Source organism: Euprymna scolopes, chromosome 14 (genome assembly GCF_053919585.1).
Source record: "Euprymna scolopes isolate OS-2025 chromosome 14, ASM5391958v1, whole genome shotgun sequence".
Classification (NCBI taxonomy): domain Eukaryota; kingdom Metazoa; phylum Mollusca; class Cephalopoda; order Sepiida; family Sepiolidae; genus Euprymna; species Euprymna scolopes.
This window is the reverse complement of record NC_136495.1, coordinates 70,700,551-70,713,669: the sequence shown is the minus strand read 5'-3', so window position 1 is coordinate 70,713,669 and position 13,119 is coordinate 70,700,551. Positions and strand designations below refer to the sequence as shown.

The 13,119-nt window shown below is 35.1% G+C and overlaps 1 protein-coding gene across 8 annotated transcripts in view; it reads left to right on the top strand.

Annotated features, from left to right (window-relative positions):
* Window positions 1-13,063, top strand: part of LOC145293082 (uncharacterized) — a 721,286-nt gene extending 708,223 nt beyond the window's left edge. For all 8 annotated transcript variants that reach the window (XM_080139435.1, XM_080139436.1, XM_080139437.1 and 5 more), the window contains 3 exons: window positions 6,080-6,152; window positions 10,360-10,988; window positions 12,263-13,063. In XM_080139435.1, coding sequence (XP_079995561.1) covers window positions 6,080-6,152; window positions 10,360-10,988; window positions 12,263-12,298 — 738 coding nt within the window. In that variant the 3' untranslated portion in view covers window positions 12,299-13,063. The remainder of the gene's footprint in view (window positions 1-6,079; window positions 6,153-10,359; window positions 10,989-12,262) is intronic.
* Window positions 13,064-13,119: the final 56 nt, after the last annotated feature.

The following is a 13,119-nucleotide window of genomic DNA, read 5'->3' as shown; positions in this document are numbered from 1 at the left end:
AGAATTATGAAAAATGATAATATGTTATTTAATGCATTAGTGTGTTTGCAATGAAATAATCAGACCAGAAAATATATCAAAGATATTATTTGAGTAAGTGAGGCGATGATGTGGGTTAAAATGATGAAAAATGATTGTCGACATAAGTAACATATCCAAGAATTATGAATAATGACGAAATGTTAGTTAATTGTTTGGTGTGTTTGAAATGAAATAATAATCCCAGATAATATATCAAAGTTATTATGTTTGTGGTTGATAATGTGGGTTAAAAATATTAAAAATAATTGTCGAAATGTGTAACATATCACAGAATTAAGTAAAATGATGAAGTGTGAGTTAATTGATAGTTATGTTTTTTATGAAATAATCAGCCCAGAAAATACATCAAAGTATTTTTTAGTAAGAGAGGGCGACGAGGATGGTTTAAATTATAAAAAAAATATTGTCGAAATTAGTAAGATATCCAATAATTACGAAAAATGACGAAATGTGATTTAATTGATTGGTGTGTTTATAATGAAATAATCAGCCTAGAAAATATAACAAAGTTATTATATAAGTAAAGGGGAAGAAGATAAGGAGAGCTTAAATTATGAAAAATTATTGTCGAAATTAATAACATATCCAAGAATTACGAAAAAATGATGAAATATTAGTTAATTGATTGGTGTGTTTGTAAGGAAATAATCAGCCTAGACAATATATCAAAGTTATTATTTAGTAAAGAGAGAAGGGCGAATATGTGGGTTAAAACTATGATAAATGATTGCCGAAATAAGTAACATATCCAAGAATTATGAAAAATGATTAAATGTGATTTCGTGCATTAGTGTGTTTGTAATAAAATAATAAGTCCAGACAATATTTTAAAGTTATTATTTTATTAAGAGAGAGCGATAATGTGGGTATAAATTATGAAAAATGATTGTCGAAATTAGTAACATACCCAAGAATTATGAAAAATGATGAAATGGAAGTTAATTGATTAGTGTGTGTGTAGTGAAATTATCAGCCCAGCAAATGTATCAAAGTTATTAGTTTTGTAAGGTTGGGCGACAACGTTGGTTTAAATTATAAAAAAATATTTTCGAAATTAGTAACATATCCAAGAATTACGAAAAATGATGAAATGTGAGTTGATTGATGTATGTGTTTGTAATGAAATAATCAGCCTAGAAAATATATCAAAGTTATTATTTTAGTAAAATGTGTGATATGGCGAGTTTAAATGATGAAAAATTATTGTCAAAATTAGTACTATATCCAAGAATTATTAAAAATAAATATGATGAAATGTGAGTTAATAATTAGTTGTGTTTTTTTTATAAAATAATCAGTCTATACAATATATCAAATTTACTATTTTAGTAAAAGGAGAGGCGATAATGTGGGTTGAAATTATGCAAAATTATTGTCGAACATAGTAACATATTCAATAATTATGAAAAATGATAAAATATGAGTTAATTGACCGGTGTGTTTGTAATGAAATAATCAGCTCATGAAATATATCAAAGTTATTATTTTAGTAAAGGGGCAGTACAGTTTTAATTTAAAAAAAAACTAAAATATGATTGTGCATTCATTCATGCTGAATAGAACGCTCACAGCATTCTCAGCAACAATATATTGCATAGGAAAAATGCTGCTGTGGAATTTCCACAGGTCCCGCTAGTTTATATTAATTCTTATTGTTATTAGTTCATTTAGTATTGCAATTAACGTTACTTTATTTCCGTATCTGACATTTTGAGATGACGTTTGATCATTCGTATTATTTGAATTCCTCAAACTATTTTTTTTCATCTTGAGTTTTATTGGCAAAACATTTCAGTCGATGTACCATCTAACCTTCTTCCGGTGTATTTTGCGAACTCGTTGGTTAAACACGGAAATGTGCGTGAAATTTCGAACGGAACCCTATGTTTAATTCACGGGGGTAACATCCTCTCGTTCCGGCAGAAATCTATAATATAAATCTCGCCTGTCTGTTTAAATGTATGCATGTATGTGTGTGTGTATGTATGTATGTGGTATTATGTATGTATGCCTAAAACTTTCGGCAGAGGCGACGGATTTTCACGAGATTCGTACCGTTTTGAAGCACGACTCTTCGGACAACAAATATCGAAAAATTGGCTAAAAAAAAACCTTAATTCCTTCACTCGTTGAGCATTTTTCTACAAGAGGAGCCGCTTTTTTCGCCGATATTTTCAAAAGTCACCGCCTCTTTTCGATTGACTAGCTTTAATTTAAACCATCGCCACTTCTAGTTTGGCGATGGACGCAACTGCAAAGACGTCAGGGTTTTTTCACTTTCTTTTTCTCCTTCCCCGTACGGGTTCGAGCCTTCCTGCCTACTACATTTTTTTTTTTTTTTGCTAAATACACATCTTCAAACACCCGGGAAACGCCGGGAACCCAGGCTAGTTTTAAATAAAACGCAATTGTGTTTTGAGTTTCGACTACACTGATTATTGGATCTTTTATCTCCAAACAGGTTAAAATTTACAACTTCAATTTATCAAGTACTATAACAACTACATCATGAGTCCTTGCAAATAAGAAAAATTCAATTATTACTCGGTCGATCCTCGTCTCAAAAATTAAGAAACTGAATTGGTAACTTCTCATTTAATAATTAAATATATTAATTTTGCTTTGAATTATATCCATAGCAATCCGACACCAAATAAACAGGAAAGAAATTTTAATTCATTCTTAAGACGCCTTAAGCTTAAGCCTAACATTTTAGAAATACTTTAGAATAATTTAGGTTTAAAGTACCCCAGAAAATAAGCAAAATGTAAGTGATGTTCACACCGGTTTCTTTCCGGTTATTTGTGTACACTATAAACAAATCTACGATATATATGTATATAAATAAAACAGTAGATGTATGTGTGTGTCTATGTGTAGATATTTAACCGATAAACTCTTAAACTGCTTATTACATAACAATGAAATTAACAGAAATAGTAATTATACACATAGGATCGTTTATAACGTGAAAAATTCTAGTTTGGGTGGATGAATAACGCGAGCCGATCTATATCGGTAAGTTGAAATGCAAAATGTCCATTTCATCTTACCGACATATTTCCATTACTTTTGCGCATGCCCAAATTCAATTCATTAAAAAAAAAAAGTATTGAAGTGCATTTTACGTCCCGGCAAGGCCGGGCTCCTTTACTACTACTGAATAAATTAGACATTATTAACAGTCCTGACAAACCCCAAAATAAGATCAAATATTTTATGAAAACTGAAACAAGATTAGAAATTAACATTAAAAAATATCGCTAAAGAATGTGATTAAATAATAAATGTTCACCATGGTACTGCAATATGAGTTACAATATGATATTAAATAAGGAATTGATTCTGTAATAATAAATATGAAATCTGCATGAATCAAAATATATTTAAGCGTACTTTACGAGCTGACAAGGCCGAACCCCTCCGTTAATTGATATTAAACCGAAAATTTAGGGCGCTAAAAGCGTATACAGCCCAGAAATAAGATCTTCGGTTGAGACAAAAAAAAAACGACTCTCAAATAAACAAATATTTAGTGCCCCACTTTTTTTTTTCTTAAAATAAAACTTTCCTATACAAGGTGTCTAAAAAGTCACAGAAGGGCTTAAGAACTTGAATAGATTCTTTAATTTTGATGATATAGTTCTGTACTTTTACCACAATCTAAGACATTCAAACAATCTTTATTCATGAAAAATAATGTCTTTTAAATGTTGCCCTATTTTCAGTTCCACATATTTGTGCTCTTTCCAAAACATTATTCAGGACAGATTGCAGAATCTCTGGATTGCGATTTAACTCCCTTATTTTGTTCCTGATGTTTTCCTTCGATTCTTTCAGGGTTTGGGGTTTGTTAGACTCTTTCTTTAGGATATCTCCACATAAAAAGTCGGAACTAGTCAAATGCGGGGAACGTGGTGGTCATTTGACATTGCCATAGCGAGAGATAATGTTGTCGCCAAAGCATTGTCTGAGAAACTCCATGGTGTCTCTCGCCGTATGTGCCATTGTTCAAGGCTGTACTTGCTATAACTATCCATAATTAATTTCCCAAATATTATCTTTAAAATATCTGGAATAGAGAAAAAAAAATAATCATTAATGGTAAAATGACAAAGATTTTCAATTCTTCAGTGACTTTTTGGACACCCTGTGTTAAAACTTGATATTATAACGGAAAATAAAAAAAAATCGGGTTTGTGATCCGTTTGTTTAATGTGTGCGCAAGTCAATTGCATATTTTCTGGAGTCCTTATAACCTACTTGATGCGAATGAAACTTATTATTCGATGATGGAGGAAATTATTTAAAATATTATTTTAAATCCACTCCACCATCTCCGACTTGTTTGATTATATCATAAACGAAAGTTGCTTCATCTTTCATGCAGACAGTGACCCAATAAAATATTCGTAATTAGTCATGCTAGTTTCGCATTTTTAATTTCCAGTGTGCAACAAAGTTACAAGTTTGAAAATAAGTACATGCCGCGTATGACATGTTTCAGTGTAAGAAAAGCATCTCGAAACTAAATCTCTCGCTCTGGGCGCGACAATAAAGCTGAAACAACCTGGCTTTTGCACGAAGTTCGACCAACGCACCAAATCATGGATGACGTCGTGGAAGTAGTCCGGTGATCAGCCGCCAGAACAATTATGCAACAAAGTACCGTAGTAAGGTAACATACCTGCAAGAACTCGTGCAGTATATAATAAAAAGCTACAAACTTTGATATTGGGTAATAAGTTCTTATTTCACTGTACAAAAAATCTCAGGTTTTACTACAATAATACCTGTTTTGGGGTTAATAAAAGTATTCTAATACCAAATCTGACCTTTATTTCACTAGATTAGGCACTGTTATCATGCACTATAAATCATATCATTTACCGATTTATCGGAGAGAGACCGATGTTTTTAGTGGCGTTCGTGCGTCTGTCCGTGCGTCCGTCCGTCCGTACGTGCGGCCGTCTGTGCGTCCGTTAGTCCGGACGATTGCCAGATAACTGTCCATTAGTTTTTCCTGAAAATTTGCCACAAATTGTATGTGCACAGTAAAAAAAAACGTTTTGCGAAAATTCCCGTTGCGTCCCCAGGGGCTCAAAAGAGGTCAAAAACGTCCCAAAATGGCCAAAAATGACACATTTTGCCCCATAACTTTTGATCCATCGATTAGATTTTTCTGAAACTTTGCCAAAAGGTGGAGCCCATTATTCTTAATATGAATCCGGTATGGGAGACCCTGGCAAAATTCTGGTTCGCGTCCCCGGGGACTTTCAGTGTTAAAAACGCCCCCTTTTGTGGCTCTTTTTTCATATTTCTCAACAAAAACTTGATATGTCTGACTATATAGTGATTTCACAGTGGTCAACTCAAATATACATATGTTGAGGTCAGAAACTGCACCGTTATACATTTACACTGGGGTTAAGCGTCTCCAGGGGCTCAAAAGCGGTAAAAAAAATGCCCCAAAATGGCCCAAAATGACACGTTTAGCGCCATAGTGTTTGATCCATCCATTAGATTTTGCTGAAACTTGGCGAAAATGTGAAGGCAACGTTGGGCCTTCACACTTCTCACATTCATCATTTCTTTACTATTTTTTTGTGGCGTCATGTCACATGCAGCACTGGAGGGGGACCACACACGCGCGGCTTGTTATTATTGTTATGAATGAAAAATAAAGAAAGATAAGTTTAAACAGCATTTGTCTTCTTAACCCTCTTGTGTTGAAAGTCTGCTTTTATATCCCAGAAGTAGGCAGGGTTCCATTTTTCTTTAAAACGTTTTTCCATCACTGAAATATCTTGAAGGAATCTCTCGCCATGTTTATCAATCACATCATTAGAAGTCTCTGCAAAATTCTCAAAAGTGACAATTTTGAAAAAAAAAGAAAAGAAAAGAAACTGTACCCAATTCAACAAAACTATGCAAAAAATAGATTTTCTATGCCATTGTGCATATAACAGACGTTCTGTATTTTTGTTCGACTGTTTCACCGCGTTATTATTACTTATATGTGTTTTCTGTTTTTCAGAGAGACGTCGAATTATTAGTTGCATTAAGTAGAAGTCGTGGGGCGCCTGAACATGAAATTACCGCGTGTCTGTGTAAGTATCAAAATGCTACCTCTCTCTCTCTCTCTCTCTCTCTCTCTCTCTCTCTCTCTCTCTCTCTCTCTCTCTCTTATAACCCTCCTTTCTTTCTTCACGTTCATCTGTTGGTGTTTATTTAATCACCATTTTTCCCCCGCTCTCTAACTGGAGATCACAAGGCAAGTAGATATTTTCATAACAGTAATTACAAGAAAATAATAATTATATTACGTTATATTCTCGAAGAAGTTTTAATTTCTATTTTTAAAAATTTGGGAATTTTTATGCGGAATTTATAACTATCTATTTCAATTTGTCTGTTGGATGTTCCATCAACCTTAACATAAACCTTAGTCTGGGAATGACCTTGAGATGTTCGACGGAGTTAATCCAGATAACCTTTCGAAGTTCCTAAAGGCAATGAAAATTATACAATGAGATTTTTACTGTTGTATAAAAGGAACTTTGTCTGTAGGTGTGTCTGTGTGTGAGAGTTCGTTCCCTATGGACTCAAAAACAGCTGGACCAATTCTTATGAAATTTCACACTAATGCACTTAATGTGCCTAGCAGTATTCTTAGATAAGTTTTGTATCGGAATATCTTCGATAAGTATCGATAATCAATAATCGAACAAGTCCGATGAAAGAAAGGGCAGGAAATTTTAATTAAAGTCAACGCCTGGACGAATCTAACATAACAAGTGCATTTGAGAAGTTTTATTACTACACAAGCAGCAAGACCCGACATATAAAATCAACAGTACGCTCTTTAATATGACAGGGATGCTTTCGAAATGAATGTTAGATTCTTTGACATGCGAGTGCGCGTTCAAAATGAATGTTTCTGCTTAGAGCACAATTAAACCATAATGCTTGACTTTTGTATTTTAAACTTTAATTCAAGCCAATGTATATAAAATAATAAATAATCGATAATAGGTTTTCTACAGATCAATATAGACTGCAACGTATTGTGGACTAAGTTACAGCGGTGAAGCATGTGAAGCTCCCTCCCCATGCACCGCAATGGATCCCCAACTAGAGCAGGAAATCAATCAATTGTCAAATTGATTGATGAAAAATGAACGATTTCACCGATTTCAATGACACTTTTGTCATATATCTATATATCTATAAAAACAGAGATGTGTGTGCCACAGACGATTTCTGATTGGTTAATCCAATAATCACATCTCCTAAAAAACAATGGTTTCTACGCTCTTACCTTTACCATAAAATATTATGGCTTTATTTATTGTCCATCTTGGAAGGGTTTAATTTTTTAATAACTTGTTATTCACAAATTAAAAAAATACGAAACTAAACTACACGAAATCAAACGCTCCGACAAACTTAATAGTAGTACTAGCAAGCACACGCGCACACACGCACACACACACGTTCACTACCGTCACGTTGTTATGGCAACCAAACAATGTTTACAAAATGTCTACGCACGTTCGTAGACATTTTGTAAACATTGTTTTAAAAAAAAAAAAAAATAATACTTCTATTATGTTTTAAACGACTGTAATAGTTTATTTTGGAAGTATATTTCATAAAGAAAATTGACAACCCACTTTAAAAACAGAAATTACGAGTTTTATATATTTTATTCGCAGTTTTTTGCTGACTCTTCTGGCGGCCATGTTGTAAGCCCTAACGGTATTTTTGGAGATTACCCAAATAAATGTTATCAAAGGCAAGATAAGTTACTTTTCCACCAAACTGGATATATTTTTCGTGTTTTTATTCAATGTAGCATATTTATTCAGCTCGAAAAACGGGTTTGTATTACTGTACACATAAATTCGAAAAAGTTGTCAAAAACCAAATATATAACAAATACATGTTATCAAAGGCAAGATAAGTTACTTTTCTACCAAACTGGATATATTTTTCGTGTTTTTATTCAATGTAACATGTTTATTCAGCTCGAAAACCATACGGTGTTTACCGATGTATTGGAAAATTCAAGATGGCGCCTCACTCCCTCTTTAACACGGTAAGTTTGGGAAAAGGTGTTATAAATAAAAAACTAGAAAAAATACTATTAAAAACCCGCCGAATATATGTCAACCTATGTCACGGTAACATATTGAGCGAGTTTTTAACAGTATTTTATTCAGTTTTTTATTTATAACACCTTTTCCCAAACTTACCGTGTTCAAGAGGGACTAAGACGCCATCTTGAATTTTCCAATACATCGGTAAACACTGTATGGTTTTCGAGCTGAATAAACATGTTACATTGAATAAAAATACGAAAAATATATCCAGTTTGGTAGAAAAGTAACTTATCTTGAGGCCAAAAAAATAAATTTTCAGGGGTCATAATAGGGGTCAAAGTTTAAAAAATTACCCCTTTTTTTTGCTCAGCATACACCTCCAAACACCCGGGCAACGCCGGGCACCCATGCTAGTATATATATATATATATATCGCTTTGGAAATAATATACGTAAAAAAAAACTACGGGCGCCTTTCATCAACAAAATTATCACGAGTTAATCGTTGTATATCAAAAGATGCAAAAAAAAAACAGAATTGTCACGCAAGAGCAAATATATGTACAATAGAGATGGAGGGGTATGAAAACGATTAAAATCTGTTTCCAAACAAGTCTAATAATTTAACAAATTCTTTCTGCCGATAAAGCGAAGGCTTGCATGAAAAAGTTGCGACTCGCCCTAAAACCTTTAAATGATTTTGAGAGTTAGCCCGGTGCAATATTCTGAAACAGTCAGTTTTATAGGCATTGGCACAAGCAGAATTTTCAATTAGATGTTGATCAATGGAAAATTCCAAGGCAGAAAAAGGGCCGAAACGACATGGCTTGCCCAGTCTAAATTTTACCAGTATATGGTGGTTGATACGTGTCTGCAGGTTTAAGGAGGTTCGACTCACATAGCCAGCAGCGGACTGGCAATTGAATTCATAGATAACATTGCCTTGTGTGATGCAAACACCAAAAACCAACCGCAATACAGACATAAGACAGGAAATAATTTGTTACAGACGTACTAATCCGTCTACTCAAACACTGACCAGCAATTCCAATCCAAGGTAATTTAAAATAAACAGAACACTTGGAAGCACCCAGAACTACAAGAGAATTGTCTTTTGGGGTTTTTTGGGGTTTTTTTTTACATGATTATGAATAGTATAATTAATCAAATTCTCCGGATAACCAAACGAAAATGTCTATGACAGTTTTCAATTCGTGTTCAAGTGTGTTTAAAAACAAATTCTAAGTGCTCTATCAGCTAATGTCTTAATAAGTCCTATTTTTCTAGCGGTAGGCACAAACAGCCCCCAATCCATTTATATATATATATATATATATATATATATATATATATATATATATATATATGTATATATATATATGTGTGTGTGTGTGTGTGTGTGTGTGTGTGTGTGTGTGTGTGTGTGTGTGTGTGTGTGTGCGTGTGAGTGAGAGAGAGAGCATATTGAGAAGTGATATACAAATTACCATTAGGGTATGAAGCGATGCTAAACAAATTGAGCTTAGGTACACTGTTAATTCACTGCCCGCATATCAGCAGCCGAATAGCGCAACGGTTCCGACAGTCATATGGGCGAGCGAGTTTCTATTCAATATGATTACAACGTAATAAACATAAGTAGTGGAAATTTTGTAAATTGGATTACTAAGGGGGACGGTTCATCAAGAACTTGTTTACATTGGACTTGTAGTCAACTAGAAAGCAGACAAATCGAACAGAGTTCCACAGGCATGCAGTTTTAAGAAAGGAGCTTTGTTCATGGAATCTAATCTAGGGGAAATTATTGATCGTGGTTTTGGCTAGATGAGTGTTTTTCATGAAAGTTTGACGAGGGGGGCATAGATTTAAGCTCAGACGAGCACTTGACATAAAAATAAAGATAAAGCAAAGACAGTTTAATGAGGGGGGGGGCATAGACCGAAACTCAGCTGAGGACTTGCCATGAAAGTAACGATAAATCAGAGACAGGCTAGCAACGTCTCTTCTGTGGGAAAGAGGCTGCAGGGAAGAGAAAAGGGCATCCCCCACTAAGCTATGAAGTCTATTTTGAACTCTGTCAAGGCAGGATGGCTGCTTCTAGCAGCTTCTGCCCAGATATGTCAACAGTACTTAACAAGTAGAAAACTATATGTACTGACACTGTTTTCTGGATTCTCAAATGTTTATCATATTTTTTCTTTTTTGTTTTCAGACGGAAAAGGCAGGCGTGGCGTGGCCATGTCTGCCATCTCCTCGTTTGCGTCACTGATGCTCATCTCGACGTTGGGCAAGAGTAACGTGGCGGGAGACACGGATGATGACCTCTACGGCCATGCGTTGGAAGAAGCTATGAAGGAGGACCAGGATGACAACGATGACACTGCAAACGGAATTCTCATGGAAGAGGACGAAGAGGACGACGATGACGACGACGACGAAGAAGAAGATGAGGAGGACGGCGATGATGACGATGACGATGACGATGATGACAACGACGACGACCTGGAGAGCGGGCGTCGCAGCTCAGGTAGTTCGGCGATAGACGACAACTTGAACTGTCGGCGAGCAATACGAATGGCGCGCAATAAGATGGCTGCCGCCGCTGCTGCCGCCGCCGACGTGGCTGGGCAGAGTTGCACCGCCAGCACGTCGTATGCTCGACGTAACACAATCCCTCAACCAGGAATAGCGACCACAACCCGTAACAGTATGCTTTACTATATAAATAACGGCTACGCACTGCACGAGCCGGACGACTCCGAAATGGAGAGGCGACCTAGCTTACCTAGTACGAATTCGGTACACAGTCTACCTGGACTACCCACCAGCGATACGTTTTTGGTAAGTTAATTACTAATACACTAATGTTCTATCTACTACGATAACATACATGTACTATTTTTTTTCACCTCAAATAAGGCACAGGGCCACTTAGTCGTGAGGGATTACTACTTGGGACCAGATTTGGAGTGGTACTATTTAGAGAATTGGGCAGCGATATATCTGTCCACATTACACTTGAACTTTTGCATGTCAGTACGATCAGGGAAGCAAGGGCCTGGTAGGGAATTCCAAAGTACAGCAGTCCGGTGGTAAAAGCTATTTGAGTAGAAGGCTTTTCGGCTACTAAGGATCTTTACAGTTCAGGGGTGGGTATTTTACTGCTTGTCGGGTTTGTAACGGGTATTATCGTCGAGAAGGTACTAGTGCTTCAAGTTCGTCAGAGCACTTGTTATTAAAACACTTATAAAACAGGGACAAGGATGCCACGTTTCGGCGATGGGACAGAGATTGGGGTTTAGTTGATAGTGCATGGCGACTCTTTTTTTAACCTTGTGTTCAACCGCGGGGTTTCAAAGAATGCTATTCTTGCTATTTTTCTCATCAGAGAACCGAAAGAAATCAGCAAATTATATTTGTAGCAATACTATTTGTTTTTGTTTTGCGATACTTTTTGAATGAATTCAATGATATATACGAAAGTGCATTTTTACCTAAATGCGAGTTGGGAATAATTTTCCCTTTAACCAATTTTAGTACCCCCATAGGGATTGACCAATGTATTATTTTTAAAATATAATTATCCGCTGACACGTGTTTCGTCGTCTACGACTCATCAGTGTGGTTGGATCTAGCGAGATTCGAAATCGGGACCCCATGGTAAGTAGCGTAACACCATTATCACTAGGCTATCTCGCATGACTGAATCTATCGCATTTTTTTAATGTTTTATGTACATGTTATTTGTTTTTGTTTTGCGATACTTTTTGAATAAATTCAATTATATATATACGGAGTTCATTTTGACCTAAATGCGAGTTGGGAATAAGCTTCCCTTTAACCAACTGATAAGTGATATATTTTCACGCTAGGATTCATCAGGCTTCATAAGCCTGATGAATCCTAGTATGGATGAAACGCGGAATATTATGTGTAGCTTAATTGCCATATATATTTTATAACTTACTACCTAGCTCTACCCACGTATTGAGCACTGTTGAAGTAAATACGTTGTATTATAATAGGATCGATAACTGCAAGTTGTTAATGATATTTATATGTTTGTTAAATGAATTACTTTGAATTACTGAATAAATGTTGTTTTTCTTCCACAGAGTTTTGACGTGGCGACGCAAATGACGTATCTCTGAGATGGGGTGGACGAATACTTGGTGTACAAAAAAAACTTTCTAAGCTGGGCGTCCGACTCAACAGAAGACACGTGAAGAATGGAAAAGAAGACCACAATAGGAACCGAAAAAGGAAACAGTTGAATCGAAAAATAGAAGTAAAATAAGTAGGAGGAATCCAAGAATTCCTCTGAACACGTTGGAGCCCTTGCCGTCGTTTATATAGTAGCCATGGGTACACTTGACCAAAAACTCCCTATTCTTTAACCCCCACCCCTCATACATCATTCTCTTATGAAGTCGGATGCAAAAATATTTTTGGAGAATATTAAAAAAAAAAAAAAAGTAATAATGAATAAACAAGGAAGGCACAAGAAAGAGGGAGCACAATGAATATCGATTAAACGGATAACTCTATCGGGAAAAAAATGGCGGTTGAAAATATGCAAATGTGATAAAAACAAAATAAAAGCAGGATCTAACATATTTTGTGAAATGCTGATCGCTTACGTCATTGAAAAATGGTAAGAAAACTAATAAAACGGAGAAACAGAAAAAAAAAAAATTCTTAAAGAGAAAACAAATTAAAAAAAAAACAAGAAACGGATAACGATTTTTTTTTTTTTTTTTTTTTGGAAAACTATCTAAAGAATTTGCACAAAAAATGTGTGTGTGTTTAAATACCCACGATACCAAAAAGGATACACTGAGATCTGCAGCGTAAATTTTGGACGACTTTTGTCACCAAAAAAAAAAAAAAAATTAAAATATTAATAAGAAAATAAAATTCGGTAAAATATTTGCGATATTCGACCGATTTAAAAAAAAAAAAGTTTAAAAAT